We start from the raw sequence: 19845 nt of genomic DNA on the forward strand, positions 1-19845 counted from the left end.
CTTTCCTTTATGCCCTTGCCTGACCCAGTGTCAGACATAGCCTTTTCAGAGGCTGCCTTCTCAGATCTTTCCTCCTGTAGAATTCCAAGGGCTGCTTGGCCATTCTCTATGGCTTCACTGCATCTTTGATCCTCCAAGCAACCGCGTACTAGCTTCCAAACTGGTCTAACTCCTTTCTTCAGCATGCCCTGTTCTGCAGAGAAACCAAGGTCTCTACCCAATTTTTCCCAGGATGATACAGGGAGGTTGCCCGAAACGGCAAACCAGGGAGCTACCACATCACACCCATTCAAAAATCTTTCCAACGTGCTCCTTTTTATTTTTAAGTTCTTCAAACGAAGCAGCTCATTAAGAGCCAAAAAAAATGGGTGAGAAGATGAAGTGCCCATTTGACAATCCGTTCGACTTTTATAGTTTCACTTTTAGCTCGTCAGCTTTTGTCGCAGCTCTACTGTTCCGCTCTCCCTTTTCCTACAGGTGAGAGCATAAAACCCGCTTTTATCGCGGATCCCCAATCTTACCTGAGGACTTACCGGCGCACCCCCTGACTGCAGCAAGTTCTGAGCTCCACGGAGAGAAAGCGAAGATCCCTGTCCGGCCCACTTTTCGAGACAGCCTCGACCAGCAAGGATGATGCCACACCGGAGCTCTTCTTGCAAGCAGTTTATTCAGGACCTTGTTAGCAATGGAATCTCTCTCTCCAGGCAAGTCTCTGCCAGCCCTTAAGTAGGCCTGGACCACCAACCCTGGACTGCCACGTGGGCACCATCCATAGGTCCACGCATATGCAAACAGCTTAAGATCATCGAATGATTATAGCCTGAGCCTGGCCTTAGCCATATATGGGGTTGTTTATCACAGAGAGCGCTCACTTTCGGGATCGCGGAGGGTGGACGCCAGCACCATCTTTAAGGTGTGGCTCAACGCAGCTCTCTACAGATGGGTATTTATAAAAAATTCTAATAAATTAAAAAAAGACTTTGGAGAAATCTCACATTAGTGATTTAACTGCACAAGTGAAAGCTCTAGAACCAGAAGAAGTAAAGAACCAGGAGGAGTAGAAAATAAGAAATAATCAAACCGAGGGCTGAAATCAACAAGATAGAAACAAAGAGAACATTGCAAAGAATCAATGAAACAAAGAGTCAGGGTTTTTTTTTTTTGAGAAAATCAACAAGATATGCAAACCCTTATCCAATCTAACCAAAAGGCAAAGAGAGAATATCAAAATTAACAAAAGAAAAATAAAAAGGCGATATAACAACAGACACAGAGTAGAATTCAGGGAAGCATTAGGTCATACTTCAAAAACCTGTACTCCACAAAATTGACAAATCAAAAGTAAATGGGCAATTTTCTAATAGGTACCACTTACTAAAATTAAATAAAGATCAGATAAACCACCTTTATAGACCTATAGCCTTTAAGTAAGTAGAAGCAGTCATCAAAAGTCTCTTAACCAAAAAAAAAGGGCTGGAAAAGATGGTTTCAGCACAAAATTCTATTAGAAATGCAAAGAAGAGCTAATACTCTTAAAATTGTTCCACAAAATGAAAACAGAAGGAACATTGACAAACTCCTTTTATGACATGACAGTTACCCTGATACCCAAAACATAGGAAGATACAGAAAAGAAAAGGAATTACAGACTAATATCCCTCATGAACATTGATGCAAATATAGTGAATATAATACTGGCAAATTGAATCCAAGAGCACATTGAAAACATCATTAACGTGATGAAACAAGCTTCATCCCAGAGATGCAGGGATAGTTTAACATATGAAAATCTGTGTATAAAATCTACCATTTAAACAAACTTACAGGAAAAAAGTAACACATGATCATCTCATTAGATGCTGAAAGGCCTTTGACAAAATCTAACATTCCTTCATGATAAAGGTCTTGGAGAAAGTAAGGATACAAGGAACATAGCTGAACATAATAAAGGCAATATACAGCAAACTGACAGCCAACTTCAAACTAAATGGAGAGAATCTCAAAGTGATTTCACTAAAATTAAAAACAAAACAAGGCTATTTATTCTCTTTATACTTATTTAATATAGTACTGGGAATTTTAGCAAGAGCAATAAGACAAGAAAATGAGACTAAAGGGATACAAATTTACAAGAAAAAGGTCAAGCTCTTTCTATCTACAAATGATATGTGAATATGTATAAGTGACACCAAATATTCTACCAGGGAATTCCTACAGCTGAGAAATATCTTCAGCCATGTGGCAAGATGCAACAAGATTAACAACAAAAAAAAAGATAAATGTGCTGAGAAAGATCAGAGAAACATCACTCTTTACAATAGCCACAGACGATACAAATTAACTTGGGGTAATTGTAACAAAAAAAGTGAGGAACCTGTGTGGCAAGAGCTTAAAGTCTTTGAAGAATGATATCAAAGAAATTATAAAAATATAAAAGTATTTCCCATGATCTTGGATAGATAGGATCAACATAATAAAAATGACAATCTTACCAAAAACAATTTACAGGCTCAAGGCTATCCCTATCAAAATCCCAACACAATTCAGCACAGAGAATGTTCAACTTCAAATGGAGAAAAAATCCATGACCAAAACAATCTACTACAACAAAGGAACTTGAACTAGGTATAACTAACCACCACTTCATATTCTACTATAGTTATAGTATTAAAAACAGTTTGGAATTGGCATTAAAACAGACACATGGATCATTGAAAACAAATTGAAGATCCTGACATTAATACACACACCTATGAAAGCTGATTTTTGACAAGCCAAACTGGAACAATGAAAAGGGACATCTTTAACAAATGGTGCTGGCAGAACTGGACGTGTGACCTATAGATGAATGCAAATGGGTCCCTAGCTATTGCCATGCACAAAACTCAACTTCAGTTAGAACAAAGACGTCAACATAAATCAATTTACAATGTACCTGATAGAAGAGAAAGTTGGTAGTAGCTTTGAATGCATTTGTACAAGAGACCACTTCCTAAATATAACACCAGCAGCACAGACACTGAAAACAAAATCAATAAATGGTACTGATGTTAACTGATAAGCTTCTGTAAAGCAAAAGACATAGTCAATAAGACAATAGAGCAACTTACTGAATGTGAAAATTTCCTAACCATCCCCACATCTGACAGAGGGCTGATCTTTATGATATATAAAGCTCTCAAGAAACTAGAAATGAAAATAGCAGATTATCCAACTAAAAATGGGTACACTTCCACGGAGAGGATCGCGCACTGAAGGATGGTACCATGTCTTCCCTGGTGAGAATCTGAGGACAAAGACTTTGCCCACCATGAGTGTCACCCCAAAGGTCAAGAGTCGCGGGATGAAGTTTGTTGAAGAGCAGCTGCTAAAACATGGATGGACTGAAGGCAAGGGCCTGGGCCGGAACAAGAATGGCATCACCCAGGCCCTCAAGGTGACGCTGAAGCAAGACACCCATGGGGTGGGATATGACCCTGCCAAGGAGTTTACAAACCACTGGTGGAGTGATCTCTTCAACAAGACTGCAGCCAGCCTGGTAGTGGACACAGGGAAGGACGGAGTGCAGATCAGGCGACTTTCCACGGAGACCACCCAGCGTAATCACCCCAAGCCCAATCTGCTGTACCAGAAGTTTGTGAAGACAGCCACACTGACCTCAGGTGAGGAGAAGCCTGACAGAGCGAGCAGCAGTGATGACAGCCACGAGCCTCTGCCTCCAAAGATTCTGACTGATGAGATGCTACTCAAAGCCTGTAAGGGGCGAACAGCACACAAGGCTGCCCGGATTGGAATCACAATGAAGGCCAAACTTGCTCGCCTGGAGGCCCAAGAGCAGGCCTTCCTGGCTCGGTTCAAAGGCTCAGAGGATGTGGGCACCTCTCAACCACAGACTGACAGGAAGCCCTCCCGAAAGAAGAAAAAAAAAGAGGAAACAGAGAGAGGAGGAAGAGGCTGTAACACCTGAAAAGAACGTAGGTGAGGCACTTCTAGAATACACTGACCAGAGTGTTAAGAAAAGCAGGAAGAAGAAACGGAGGCGGAAAGAAGAGAAAGAGGGAATGGCTGTAGGAAGTGAGGAGGAAGAGGCTGAAGGAGAAAGTGGGCCTAGAGAGCTGAGCACAGTGCAGTCTGATCAGTCACCTAGGAAAAAGAAGAAAAAGAGGAGGCAGCACCATGAAGAAGAGGGGGAGATGGAAGTCTGTGATAAAGGAGGCAGAAATGTGACAGGCAGGCCAAAGGCAGTGGACAGTGGAGCAGGCACAGACCCATGGAGAAGCAGCAAGAAGCTGCAGCACTGTGGAAAGGACTTGGACACCCAAGATGAAGAAAGGAAGGATGGCCTAACAAAGAGAGAGAGAGAAAGGTCAGAAGAGGCAAGAAGAAAAGACAGAAGTGTCTTGAGGAGGTGGTCTTGGATGTAAGCTATAAAGATGATGATGGCAGGACTTGGGAAGTAGAGAATGAAGGTGAGAGAAGTCAGGCACATCCAAAGGAGAGAGCTGGCATCAACACTGACCAGAGAGCGAAGAAGAAGAAGAAGAAGAAGAAGAAGAAGAAGAAGAAGAAGAAGAAGAAGAAGAAGGAGGAGGAGGAGGAGGAGGAGGAGGAGGAGGAGGAGGAGGAGGAGGAGGAGGAGGAGGAGGAGGAGGAGGAGGAGGAGAAGGAGGAGAAGGAGAAGGAGAAGGAGAAGGAGAAGGAGAAGAAGAAAGAAGAAGAAGAGGGACCGGAGGTCTCCAGTGCAGCCCTGCTGATTCCTCTTCAGGGGTAGCCTGGGTTTGCCCCTCTGCAAGCAGCTAAGAAGGACCAGTCTGCTGAGGGGGAGACATTCCCTGAACAATGTCTTGTCCAAAAAGTACGGACCCTGGTGCCCAGCTAAAGGATGATGGAAGAAAAATTTGGATAGAAGTTTTTATTTGAAGAAGTGTCTCTGGTAAAAGTCTAAAAATGTAGATGTATGTGAAAAGACTGTTTTGTTTTTTTGAGACAGGATTTCTCTAATATAGCTCATGCTTTCCTAGCACTCAGAGATCCACCTGCCTCTACCTCGGCCTGTACTAATATACCCTGCAGAATGTCTTCATTTGTAAATACTGTGAAGATTAAGAAAAACATACATTTGGATGTATAGGCTGGGTTAGCCTTCCAGACTGCCTGTTTCTAATCATGATTAAATGAGGTCATTCCCAGTTAACATCATAATTTCCAGCATGTGACGTTCTGAAAACAAATTAGACGGCCCTTGGAGACTTTTAAAGAAGCTCTGTTACCCTCTTGGGGTCTCGCTACAATGCTAAGCTGAGTTTGTTTAGAGGTATCATCTACCTCCCTGCGTATCACAAACAAGTAAGAATCTTTCAAAAAAAATAAATAAAAATGGGTACAGATCTAAACAGAGAATTCTCAGCAGAAGAATCTCAAATGACTGAAAGACATATAAGGACTTGCTCAACATCCTTAGCCATCAGGGAAATGCAGCTCAAAATGACTCTGAGATACCATTTTAAACTTCTCAAAATGGCTAAGATCACAAACACTGATAACAACCTATGTTGGAGAGGATGTAAACTAAGGAAAACACTCTACCTTTGCTGTTGGGAGGTCAAATTTACACAGTCACTTTGGAAATTCAGCATGGAGTTTCTCAGAAAATTAGGAGTCAATCAGTCTCAAGAACCAGCAATACATATCCAAAGGATATTCAATCATACCACAAGAACACTTACTCAGTTATGTTCATTAGCAACATTATTTGTAATAGTTAGAACCTAGAAATAGCCTTGATGCCTCTCAAGTAAAGAATGGATAAAGAAAATGTGGTACATTTACAAAATGACATTTTACTCAGTGGTAAATCATGAAATTTGCAATAAATGGATGGAACTAGAAAATATAATCTTGAGTGAGGTAATTCAGACCCAGAAAGACAAACATGATATGTACTTACTCACAAGTGTGGTGCAGGAGAATAATCTCTATTCTATCAATCATGTTATAAATAAATGCTGATTGGCCAGGCAGGAAATATAGGTGGTAAAACCAGACAGGAAGTAGAAATGATGTACTGAGAACAGGAGAATTCTGGGGAGGAGGAAGTTGATTCCTCCCACTCGTGCCCAGATCACAGAAGCAGCGAGATGTGATCTGCCTCACTGAAAAAGGTACTGAGCCACATGGCTAACATAGATTAAAAAAATGGGTTAATCAAGATGTGAGAGTTAGCCAGTAAGAGGATAGAGCTAACGGGTAATCAGCTTATAATTTATGGAGAACTGTGTGTGATTTTCTTTGGGGTTAAACAGTTGTGGGGTACCAGGCAGGACAGAAACCCCAACAACAAGCAGGCCTGGCCCTTCATGTTACACAAGTGAATATTAGATATAAAGTCAGGCTACAATAACCAGGCTACAATTCACAGCCCCAGAGAAGCTAGCTGAAAAGGAGAACCCCATGAAGGACATGCATGGACCACCTGAGGAAGATAAAATAGATAATTATATTACTAGTCATGAGAATGGATAAGAAGATATACAACAAAACTCTCTCTAAGTATTTTTACTAATAAAAAGAAAGGAAAGTGGGTGTGCACAAGCTTGACTGAAGGAAATGTAGTGAAAAAGTATATGGGCACACATGCCCACTTTTCAAAGGTAGTTTAGTGCATGCCCACAGGGCTTATGTAGCAATGCCATGCACAGCACATCGATGACGTAGAACATAAAGCCCTATGGTTACTAGGGAATTTGCTTGAATGCTGATGGTGCATGTGTGACTATAGGATGCTCGGAATGCTAGCATATAGTATGAAACATTTTGTCTGAGTGTGGATGGCTATGGTACCCTGGATGTGATGTAAATAACAAAATGTACCATTTTGTTTTTTATTAAAAGTGGGGGATAAGTGTAACCAGTGGGCAAGAATGGAGGCATTGGATCTCATGAAAATGCTTCAAGCTGAGTTGGTGGGTATCAGTCATCTCTAGGGGCTGGTCCTATGGTAACCATGTCTTCCTCATGGTTTGAGCTCTGTAGAATCATTAGCTAACAGCTGGGACCCAATAAGATGCTGGTAACACAGAAGATGAAATGTAGAAATTTTTTAATAGAGCCTGGTTGGTAATTAAGGGAGGAGAATTTTAAGATGAGAGGGGGATCCCATAGGGTTCCCAATATAAGGGAAGGGGGTCCCAAGATGAGAAAAATGTTGCATGATATTTATCTTGAGTATATCTGATCTGTTCATATGAGTCCAGTTTTCCTCCCTGGAACTTATGAGAATTTGAAGTTTATAAAAGTGATACATTTTAAAAACAATATTGAGAAGGGACCCAGGGAAACATAAAATACTGAGCTCAGGTTTATGGTAATATAGTAGTGGAATGGAATGTCTAGTACTCTGCTAGAGTTAGGTTAATAGCTTAACAGATTTTTATTAGTTAGTGTTAAACTTATGGACATTTATAAAGCAAAAGAGAGAAGAATTGCCAATTAAACTTTTAATTTCCAACTGAAACAAACTTTAAGGCACCTTTTCCTTTTTAATCAACATCGTATCACGTTTACATCCAGGAGACACAGGTTACTGATTTCTGCGGGTAGTCAAAAATAAACTTGTTATATTAAAATCTGTTTTGAAAGTCTCACTTTTGTGTCTAGGGGTTAAAATATCTCTGGGGTGAGAATGGGTACTGAACTTAGGTAATGTACCTGGTAGGTTCCTGTAATTGAATGACAATGGGGGAATGGTGCTTAACAACAGAGTGTTCTGGGTGTCCCAGATTTTAGGGTTCATTGAAAGGCTGACAGAGAAAATGACATGTCGGAATCAGTAGGGTGGGTAGCTAGAGAGAAGGAAAGAGGAGCTGCTTGTGAATCTGGCTAATGGGAGAAGCAAACAAAATAGAAGTTCCTACTTTGGCTGAAAAATTCCTTCCCATTAGGGCTATAGGGCAGGTTGGCACAACCAAAAATAAATACATGAGAAGAATATTCCTAAAAGTGCAGCTGAGTAGTGGAGTCTAATGAGGTAGGTAAGGCTGTCCTGGTAGCCTGACAATAGAAAAATAAGAAGGGTTGGGTCCCCAAAACTCCTTCTGTACTAAATATATGGCTCCCATGCCAAAGTGAAAGGAGATGGGCCACCCTGATACCATGGTATCTACCTATGGTTCCCTGTTGGCAACGAGAGTGGTCAGGTCAAGGAAGCCCAGACATACACATTTGTCCATGGCCAGATTTGAAGGTCTGTTAGAGGCTGGTTTGCTTTTGATGTCCCCATACCAGGAGGTGCACAGGAGCAATTAATTGCTCAATGACCCCTTTTTATGACACTTGGCCGGAGAGCTGAAGGTGAGGATTAAGGCAAGCCCTAGCCCAGTAACCATGTTGAGCACATTTGACACAGGGACCTGGTGGCCTTCAAGCCTCAGGTGGCAAGGGAGCACGAGCATTTGCTGAGGTGGGTCAGATGGCCTTGGACAGTTTTGGCATTTTTGTTTATCTCTTCCATCATACACCCATAAAAGCTGGCTCTAAGCCTGTATGGTGACTAAGCATTTTGCCTGAATGTGGATGACCATGGGACCCCAGACTGCTAAAAATGAAAACATCTCCTGGCTAAACTTGAGGCAAGTGGGGGAAAGAGGGAAAGAGATAGAGGATGAGAACATGAGGGCTCAGGGTGTCCAAATTGGAACAGGGATGGAGAGGGCAAGCATTGAAAGAGATATCTTGATACAGGGATGCATTATGGGGTTAAGAAACAAACTTGGTGCTAGGGTAGTTCCCAGGAATCAACAAAATGAACACAGATAAGAACAATATTGGAGAGAGTATCTGAACTGCCTCTCTCCTGTAATCAGAAGGTTCTATTGCCATAGAACCTTCACCCAGTAACTTATGGAGGCAAATGCAGAGATCCACAGCCAGGCACTGGAACAAACTCCAGGAATTCAGTCAACAAGAGGGAGGATGGGATTATATAAACAAAGGGTGAGAAGATCATGATGGAAAAACCCACAGAGACGGCTGACTTGAGATAGTGGGAGTTTATAGACTCTGAAATCACTGCTAGAGAGCCCACATGGGACTGAACTAGATCCTCTGAATGTGGGTGACAGTTGTGTGGCCTGGTCTACTTGATGAACCTCTAGAAGTGGACCAGAACTTATCCCTGGTTCATGAACCATCTTTTTAGAACTGATTCGATATGGGGAAAAAAAAACTTTCTCAGTCTCTCAATTAGGAGGGACTTGACCCTACCCCAACTTGATATGCCAGTCTTAGTTGACTTCCCATGGTAAGGACACTTTTACCATCTCTGAGTAGTGAATGGGGATGGGAGGGTTGAGGGGAGCTGCCGTCCCAGCACAGGCTGAATGCCAAGTCCAAGCGAAGGACATCAGGATTAATGAAACACACACTCTGGATGTTGCAGAATCAGAAGACTTTATTGTACATCACCGAGGGGGTTTATACCAAACCTAGTCAGGTGGGTCAGCAGGATGGAGACCTCATCACTAGATCCTCAGGTTAGGGCCAAGGCAATGCATACTCAGGAAGCAGGGTTGGTAAACAACTATGAGAGCATGGAACTTGCAAGTTTCTCAGAAACCCAGAACAACAATGGCAAGAAAGGTCACCATCAGGGGAGGTGAGTAGGAAGGGCAGGACTCCATTAGGTCCCAACAGGGAACAAGAGGATGGGCAGGAGGGTAACTGTACTTGATATGTAAAAGGAATTTTTAAAAAGAGAAAAAATAAATAAACAAAAAGTCAAACTTATAAATATATGAAAGTATTTATTAAATAATTTAGATATGATTTATTTATTGAGTCATTGACAGAATAATTTTCAGTCTTCAAAGAGATGAAGAATGAATAAAGAACACATATGATTTTTAAACAGTTTGAATATTGTGTACATGTATTTATACTTAAAGTATTTTTGACGTGGAAAGCAGTAGTGGAAAAGATATTGAATTAAGTTCTAAATAATACACAAGTTCTTAAATAATAGACATTTTTATATTTTGTATCACTTATTTGAATATTTAATTATTTTAACCATTGAAATTAGTGAGTGAATTGCCACAGCTGTGATTACATATGTGTTATTATCATTTTATTATCCTTAAATATCTAAACATATATGATATATAAACTGATATAGATAAATTTTAATATCAATATATTACAATATATCTATATCAAGTGATAGGTTACATTTTGGTATAGATAAATGATACATTGTATATTATAAAATAAAAGAATTTAGCATTGCAGTGTCATTTAATTTTGTGTTTGCAGACTTTGTGCTCCCTTCTGTGTTTGTTCTATATAAAGTAGGTAAATCTTTGAGGAAATATTGACTCTGCCTCATAGATAATATACAGGAGATGTGGAATTTTGTGTTTAAAATTATATGCATTTATAAATAAAGGATTATATAAACAATTGCATCAATTAATAGACAATTTACTTGTCAAAATTTACTCTTTTCAGAAATCTCTGTGGTCAGTTTTTCTTTGTAGAAAAGCATTTATCATGATCTTCAGCTGGGGAAACATTGAATAGTAATTGTAAATAACATGTGATTTTATCAAAAGCACCAGCATATTTCTTTAGACGAAGATGAATCCAGTAGAATGGAAGTCCACTGCAAAAAATGGTGACCTCATAGAAACGATCTAACGTTGGAGACTTAATAATTGGTATTAGGAGTAGAATCAAGCTTAAAACTATTGATCCAAATACAAGTGGCAGCCACACCTAAAAGTAAAAAGAAAGTAAAAATGAACAGTGACTATGTTATCAAATTTACTATGACAAACAAAAATATACTTTGATTGTTCTTAGATCTGAGACTTTTATGTTACTAACTTCAATCTTTAGTATAAATAAAACATTTTAGTGACCAATAAGTTAGAGTTTTTACATAATAAAAATCTATGCCCAAATGGTTCATACCACAAAATTAGAAACTGTTGACCCAGGAAATATTTGTCAATTATTCAGTTTGCAACCAGAAACAATGTTCATTCAACTCCCTCCCTTCATCTCCATACTATATCCCACAGCCTTGGCAGCCTTAGAGGAGGTCCCTAATTTTAGGGACCCCATGTAAGATAGTACCCACCATCAACTAAATCCCTGTAAGTCTGCCCAACAATCTCAGAATATTTCCAAATCCCTGGGCTCCATATAAGAGCCTACAACTTCTATAGAAGACTTCAGCTTTACAAGAGACCAGGCTGGATCTAGCATACCAGGGAACACACCAAGCAGTGCCTGTGAATGCTCGCTAAAGCCCAATCAACTACTCCAGAATTCTGGGGCTTTATATCCTGGCTTACAACTTTACAGCAGTGCCTGTGAATGTTCCCTAAAGCCCAATCAACTGTTCTAGAATTCTGGGGCTTTATATCCTGGCTTACAACGTTAGATGAAAATGTCATCTCTACCTAGGGTCACACTTGACCTGAGGACCCCAAGATCCCAAAGCCTTTGAAGGGACTCCCTATTGTCTAGTCACCAAATCCCTTGAATATTAGGCTAGAAGACCAGAGAAGATACAAGGGAAAAAAATAATACCAATCCAACAAAGACAGATGCCGTAATCAACACCTAGACTTATAATTAGACCAAATACGAATGCTAAATGCCAGTATAAGAACAAAATCCATAACAGAAAGTGCGATGTGGTGCCACCAGAGTCAAGCTATCCTAAAACAGCCAAATCTGAAAAATTCAACACATCTAAAACACAAGAAATTGACCATAAAACTGACTTCATGAAGAGGATAGAGGTCCTTGAAGAAGAAGTAAAAAAAAAAAAAAACACCTTAAAGAAATCAAGGAAAAAACAAGCAAAAATTGGATAATATCAATAAATCCCTAAGAGAAAGCCAAGAAAAAAGAAAAACAGATGAAGAAAAATTGTTAAAGACCTGAAAATAAAAGTAATAAAGAAAATACAAATTGAGGGACTCTTAGAAATAACTCCAATTTGGGTAAGCTGAAAGAAATTACAGATGAAAACATCACCAACATAATAAAAAGAGGGTGAAAGAGAGAATCTCAGGTCTTGAAAACGAGAGAGTGGAAATGTATCAGTCTAAGAAAATGTTAAATCTAAAAAGTTCCTAACATAAAACATCTAAGAACTCTGGGGCACTATGAAAAAACAAAATCATAGAAGAAAGAGAAAAAAAAACCTCAAAAATCCAGAGAATATATTTAACAAAATCATAAATGATAAAGGTATTAAAAGTTTACAGAACACCAAATAGAGTGGATCAGAAAAGAAAATACTCTCATGAAATAATAACTAAAACACTAAATATAACAACACTAAATAAAACACTAAATAAATATAAAACACTAAATATAAATATAAAACACTAAATAAAACAACAGCAAAAAGAATATTAAAAGCGGCAAGGGAAAGTGTCAACAAATAAAGGCACACCTATTAGAATCACACTCAATTTCTCAACAGAGACTCTAATATCCATATGAACCTTGACTAATGTCTTGTAAAATCTAGCAGACCATGGTTGCCAGTCCAGATTATATCCAGCAAAACTATAAAGCAAAAGAGAGGGAGAAAAAGAGACATTTCATGATAAAGTCAAATATAAATAATATCTACATAATATCTACCTGCAAATCTAGGCCTACAGAAAATACTATTAGGAGAATTCCAGCCCTAGGAAGTTAATTATACTGACAAAAACACAGGCAATAGATAATCTCACACTAATACAACCCAAAGAGAGGAAACACACACACATATGCTAGCACTAACACTACCAACAACAAAATAACAGGAATTAACAATACTTAGTTCTTGATATCCCTCAATGTTGATGGACTATATTCACCAATAAAATGACACAGACTAACAAAATAGATACCAAAACAGGATTCATTATTTGCTGTAGATAAAAAACAAACCTCAGTGTCTAGGATGGATATAACCTCAGTAAAGAGTTCATAAAGGATTTTCCCATCAAATGAACCTAAGAATCAAACTGGTGTAGTTATGCTAATATCTAGCAAAATAGACTTCAAGAAAAAAATTAATCAAAAGAGACAGAGAAGGGCATCACTTCACTTTCACCAATGGACAAGTTATCTAGACAAAAACCAGACAGATATTAGAATTAACAGATATTATGACTCAAATGGACATAACAGACATCTACAGAACATTTCACCAAAACACATACACACAAACCCTTCTCAGCACCTCATGGAACATTCTGAAAACTGACATTCTGAAAACTATCACAAAGAAAGTCTTATCAGATACAAAAATATTTTTAAGATAGTATGTAACTTATTAGACAGCCATGGATTAAAGTTGGATTTCAACAACAACAAAAAACCTACTAATTCACCGAAACTGAATAACTCTTTTCTGGGTTACCACTGGGTCAAAGAGTAAATAAAAAAAAAAAAGAGAAGAAGTTAAAAACTTCCAAGAACTCAATAAAAATGAATAGAAAACATCCAAACTTATGGGACACCATGGAAAATGGTGCTAAGGGAACGTTCATAGCACTAAGTACCTTCATGAAGAATTAGGAGAGATCTCACACTAGCAACTTAGCAGGCACCTGAAAAAGCACTAGAATAAAGAAGCAAATAGACCCAAGAGAAATACAAAGAAGGAAATAATCAGACTGAGGACTGAAATAAAAAAGCTAGAAACAAAGAGACCAATATAAAATATCAATGAAACAAAGAATTGCTCTTTAACAAAAATACGAAATACATAAACCCTTATCTAAACAAACTATAAGGCAGAGAAAGAATATTAAAAAAAATCAGAAACAAAAATGGTACATAAAAACAGATACTGAGGAAATCCAGAAAATCAATAGGTCATGCTTTAAAAACCTATAATCCACAATCCACAACATTAGAAAATCTAAAAGAAAAAAAATGTCTTGATGAATAGCACTTACCAAAGTTAAATCAAACAATTTAGATAGACCAGTAACCCCTAAGGAAATAGAAGCTAAAATCTCCCAACCAAAAAGAAAAAAAAAATAGCCCATGGCCTGATAGTTTTAAATATCAATACCCTTTCAATTATTCCACAAAAAAGGAACAGAGGAACAGAAAGAACATTGCCAAATTCTTTCTGTGAAGTCACAGACACCATGGTACTGAAACCACACAAATTCTCAATAAAGAGTATAATGGGTGTCTAGCCTAATTGTCATCAGAGGGGCTTCATCCAGCAACTGATGGAAACAGATGAAGACCCATAGTCAAGCATTAGGCAGAGAATCCTGCAGAAGAGTGAGAGAAAAGATTGTAGGTGCTAGAAGGGACAAGGATATCACAAAAACATCACAGAATCAACTAGCCTGGTCTTATAGTGGCACACAGAGACTGAATCAACAACCAGAGACCCTGCATGGGAATGACCTATGCTCTCTGCAGATATTATAGTTGTGTGGATTGATTCTCTTGGCCTCCTTACAGTGGGAACAAGGAATATCTCGGACTCTTTTGCTGGCTTTAGGAAGCAACTTACTGCAACTTGATATGCCATGTTTTATGGATATTTATGAGAAACCTGTTCTTTTCTAAACAGAAACAGAGAAGGTGTAGATTGGAGAGTGGGCACAGAGGGGGATTTATAGAAGGCACTAGGAGGAGAGGAGGCTGTAATTGGGATTTTAAATTAATTGGTTAATTAAAAACATTTTCTTTCATTATTCTTTATATAAATTTAATGTTCATACTTTGATTTACCTTATAAGGCCTAGGTAGGTGTGGGTCCTTGTACCTCAGTTTAAGTAAAGCTATCATATTTAGTCCATTTCCAATACAGTATGTTAGTCCTAAATATTTTACCACATAGATTATATTCAAAGGTATTATTGCCAAAGATGATAATATGATAATTTGAGTGATAGCTACAACTGGGCAGTGGTGGTCATTAAGCATCGAGTAAATTAAAGGAAGCTGTCCTTCTTGGCTTGCAGAATAGAAAAGCCTTGAGGCTGAAAGTACTCCACAGCCAGTGTTGTTCAGTATAGAAATTGAGATGGCCAAAGAAACGACCCATTGCATGGAAGGTGACACTCTGTTCATCCATGTGACCGCAACAGAATCTACAAAAATTAAACAGAAATTCAAGAATGAAAGATATTTTGCTTATTAAGAATACAGTGATAACCCTATGTTATTTCCTTCATGATCAATGAAACTTGGGTGCTTCTACCAAAAGAGGGAGTTACTTTACTCATTCTTGTGATTTCATTTAATAAGTAAAAGGCATTAAAAGTCTTTATGTCCCAGCATTCATTCCATTCCCTGATATTGCAGAATTCTTGCCCTCTTAATTGGTAAACTGGATACCTGATAAATTGAGAATATTAGATAGTTTGTGAGGAGATGAAGCCGTGACTATGTACAACATACTCTGTAAAGCATGTGTTCCATGATTCACTGTATTAGTCACTAGTCTTCTTACTGTGACCAAATAATGATAAAAACAAACTTAAGAAGACTCTATTTTAGCTTACAGTTTTGTAGTACATAGTGCACCATATCAGACAAGGTTTGATGGAAAAATTATGAGGCATTTGATCACAATGAATCTTTAGTCAGAAAGTAGACATAAAGGAATCTGATCCGTTAAATTCGAAAATGATTCAGTTTCTTCAGCAAGGATCTGCATTTGAAAGTTTCTATAGATTTCAGAGTAATTTCATAATCTGGAGTCCAAATAATCAAACAGTTAAGCATATAGGGGACATTTGACATTCAAATAGTGTCACTCAGCTGCTTCACTGCTACATCAGGTGTAGAAACTGAGGAAACATTATTTATCTGTCAGACTGTTCACACCTCATGACCTCATGTGGAAATCACTTGAAGCATCATTTATTTTTTTGGATGAATTTATTTTGCTAAAGGCCTCTTGTTATTCCTTTATCCTATCTAATGAATAATGGGAATCAATTATCCAGTTCCACTATATCCATGATTTTCATATTTTTGTCGTTTCCTATTTTTTCAAATACAAACATTTGCACTAATACAATAACGCACATATTCTAGAATTTTCTAGTTAAAGGATAGTGAGCCACTTAAACTTAAGAGCTCAGTATATTTTAAGCTTCAGGGCATATGATTTCCAAGCTGCAGCAGTCTCCAGAGTATTTACAGACCCTATGAAAGATAGAAGCAATTTTCTGGACCCACCATAAAAGTTTATCCTATAGATTTGTGGATTAAACAAATGGACAATTTTTGTCATAAAATTTTTGGAGAATTGATAGGAACACCATGGGTAATTAAAACAGTGACTAAAATATTCATAAATTATATTTTATAAATTGAAAGATTTTTTCCCAATGGAAATAAAATATGTTTATGTATAAATGGATGTTTCCTGTCCTGGAGCCAAATTACCTCAGGGTTATATTATGTATGAATACTTTTCTAATAACTCAGGCTTGTTTCTAGCTAACTCATATGCTTAAATTAATCCATAATTCTTATCATTGTTTAGCCATGTGGCCTGATACATTTTCTCAGTACAGCATTCTCCTCTTGCTTCTCTGTATTTTCCAGTAATTCTCCTACTCTGCCATTTTCTTCCCAAAATTATCCTTATATGGCTTTTGTTTTCAATCACTTCCTGCCCAGCTATCAGCCAATCAACTTTTATTTAACAATGAGCATAATACACAGCTTTCCCCCTTTTATCTAATTAATGATTTTAACCTTAACTTAGTAAACTTGTATACAACAAAAACAGTTGGTAAGCAAAAATTATAGTAACAATAGTCAGTCTATTTGTATTTTACAAAATTAGAGAAAATACTCTATTATCTATTTTATCCTGGTAAACCTAAAATTTCACATCTAATTTGTCTTTTGTTATAACTAAGAAAAATGTAAATATGAATATCTAGTCTTTAACTCCATCAAAGTCTATAGAAAGGTTATAAAGTTAACTTCTGACAGGGACCTTAAGCTGCATGTACAGTCATCCAAAATTCCTCTGCAACATTGGATCATCAAAGTCTAGTTTCCAGGCCTAGCATATCTGACAGGCTTGCTGGGAAGCAGGGAATTTTGAAGAACTGTTCTATATTCTCTTGACAAAATTTGGCAGTCACCTTTCTTGCATGCTTTTGGTCCAGTTTTTACAGTAACTGTAAGCAATTGTGGAAAGAGTAGTTTCTTTGCCCACATGATATCTTTTGCCATAAAGAAAAAAAACCCAACATATGAAGTTTCTTCAAAGCCAATTATCCTCTTTGAAGCAGTTGGTGCCACCAGGAGCAGATGAGTCTCAATATCAATAAAAGTCTAAGCTCTTAAAGCAATTTAAATCACATATTCTGTAGGTCTTTGAAGTGTTTAAAGGCTGTCTATCTATCTGAAATATATTTCTGTATGACTTTGGAAACCTAATTAATATGACTATAAGTTTGCTATTATAGATGACTAATAATTTGCAGCTTTGGAAATTGGCGCTATCCCATTCCTTAGCTTCTTGAGATGAGAATCTAGCTTAATGGTGAAGGCAAAAGCTGGAGCCATGTTTATCACTCCAACACTGCAATGTGTCTAAGTCCACACTGCCACTAAGTAGCAAACCACCCACTGCTCAAAAACCACATTTAAGTACTCAGTAGCGGGGTTTCTTAAAAGAGCCATGCAGTTTTTGCCAAAAGCACTCTTTCAGGAAGCCATCTTCTAATGGAGTTGTGCCTCTGCTTGTCACTTAGAAACTAGAGCCTACATAAGAAAAAGTGGTTACTAAGAAGACTTTTTGTATATTTAGAATCCTTTTTTTAATGCTTTTACAGACTTTGTATGGAAATTCTTGCCCAAATTGGGCACCATATATAAATGGACATTTCCTCTCTTGAAGTCACTTGGTTACAAATATCCAGCAGTAACTTCTTGCATTACCACACAGAGGCTTATATTACTTATAATTAACAAGAAGAAGACTTACTACTAGTTATTTCTTACACTTAAATTAACCAATAATAATGTTTGTTCACATGGCTTGGTACTTTTTCTCAGTACAAACTTTCTCATGTTTCTTCTCTGTATTTCCAGTGACTCTCTGGCTCTGACCTTCCTCTTCCCAGAGTTATCTTAATTTATGAATCTCGAACTCAATCTCTACCTGCCCAGAAATAAGCCAATGATCTTTTAGTTAACAATGAGCATAATCCACAGCACTTAACTAATAAGTATATCTGACATTAGGAAAATAGCAATAAATTTGTTATCTGACTTTATCTGACATGGTTAAAAAATTATCCACCCTGTGTATATAAATACCGATTATAGAGCTGTGAGATGGTGGTCAATCTCTTTAATCCTAGAACTTAGGAGGCAGAGACAGGTGGATTCTATAGGTTCAAAGACAGACTGGTTCACAGAGCAAGTTCTAGAACAGGTTCCAAAGCTACAGAGAAAACCTGTCTCAGAAAACCAAAAAGAATTAAAAATAAAGATTATAAGCTACTGTTAAAATTTATTGTTACAGTTATATGATTTTTTAGTAATTTTTTGTTGCTGGGCCCTAATGTTTTCCTTGGGGGAGAGCATGAGAAGGCTTGACATCAATGGACACAGTCACTGAAAGTACAGTGAAAGGAATAGGGCAAAATCATTTATTTTACAATGGGAAAAAAAACTTATATATCATTCCATCACCCAGGCCTTCCTATCCATTGACATCACAGTGGTCAGCTCTCATTGGCTAGGCAAGATAACGACCTCTGACAGCACCTGTTTCTAGGCCTTCAGGAAATATCCCATAATCACCCCTTATTGGCTTGACATGATCAGTGTCTTTGACAACACCAGGTAGTTTCCAGGCTCATCCTTCTCGGCTTGGCCTGGAAGATCTTAACTTCTTATACTTGTCCATTCCTATTTGATTCTCAATTAGTTCTACCCCTCCTTCCATCACAAGTGTTTATATATCTAGAGTTATTCACCTATATTTGCAAAGCTACAATTGTTAAACTGTGCTTCTAAAGGTTATCTTTTAACTAAATCCAAAAGGTATCCACTTAATTCTGATTTTGAATATGGTCTTCCATTCTATTTCAAGATTTTATGCGATCTTCAAGCTCTCTATAATGAGACAGTCATAAATTCTAAAAAGCCTGTTTGTGCATGGGGTATAGAATTTAAAATAAATTCAACTAGACTGCAAGAGAGGATTATGAGGATAAGAGTACCCAGGAGGCATGTGGAAGGCAGAAGGTGTCTGTTTTGTACCTAAGAATGAGTTATTTAGAGGCTGTAGTATTTGTGTGCAAGAGAACTAAAAGCTCATCACACAATTAAAGACATTTGTATCTGTGATTGTTTATACCCAGACATACCTGAAGCAATGATTTCCTGAGGTGTCAAAACTGCCAGGTAGGATACATTAGTCAATATGTAAATCACAGCTATAATAGGCAGACCAAAAATCAATGATTTGGGAATTGTTTCAGAGGGATTTTCTACTTCTCCTGAAAAACACAAGTAAAATCATTAGAAAAGTTGCATACTGAGAAATGTATTCTTCTCTGCATGAAAAAGAAAAGAAGGCCTGGCCATGGTGGTGCATGTCTTTAATCCCAGCACTTAGGAGGCAGAGGAAGGTTGATCTTTGTGAGTTCAAGGTCAGCCTGATCTAGAAGATCTAGTGCCAGGACATCAGAGCAGTTACCCAGAGAAACACTGTCTGGAAAACCAAAACAAGAAAAAAAATGTGATACTTCTTTAACTTTCTTAAATTAATTCTGCTCCTTTGGCAGACAAATTTTGTTTGAATGCTGACATTTTCTA

General features: G+C 37.8%; 1 protein-coding gene and 1 pseudogene across 2 annotated transcripts in view; one reads left to right on the forward strand and one right to left on the reverse strand.

The window, feature by feature from the left end:
* The first annotated feature begins 3235 nt into the window (after positions 1–3235).
* Positions 3236–4591, forward strand: LOC142851247 (G patch domain-containing protein 4 pseudogene; annotated as a pseudogene).
* A 5633-nt stretch (positions 4592–10224) lies between these two features.
* Positions 10225–19845, reverse strand: part of LOC142850751 (solute carrier family 7 member 12-like) — a 78495-nt gene continuing 68874 nt past the window's right edge. For both annotated transcript variants that reach the window (XM_075974663.1, XM_075974662.1), the window contains 3 exons: positions 19395–19526; positions 14773–15134; positions 10225–10770 (listed from right to left, as the gene is read on the reverse strand). In XM_075974663.1, coding sequence (XP_075830778.1) covers positions 10516–10770; positions 14773–15134; positions 19395–19526 — 749 coding nt within the window. In that variant the 3' untranslated portion in view covers positions 10225–10515. The remainder of the gene's footprint in view (positions 10771–14772; positions 15135–19394; positions 19527–19845) is intronic.

Source organism: Microtus pennsylvanicus, chromosome 5 (genome assembly GCF_037038515.1).
Source record: "Microtus pennsylvanicus isolate mMicPen1 chromosome 5, mMicPen1.hap1, whole genome shotgun sequence".
In the NCBI taxonomy this organism is placed as follows: domain Eukaryota; kingdom Metazoa; phylum Chordata; class Mammalia; order Rodentia; family Cricetidae; genus Microtus; species Microtus pennsylvanicus.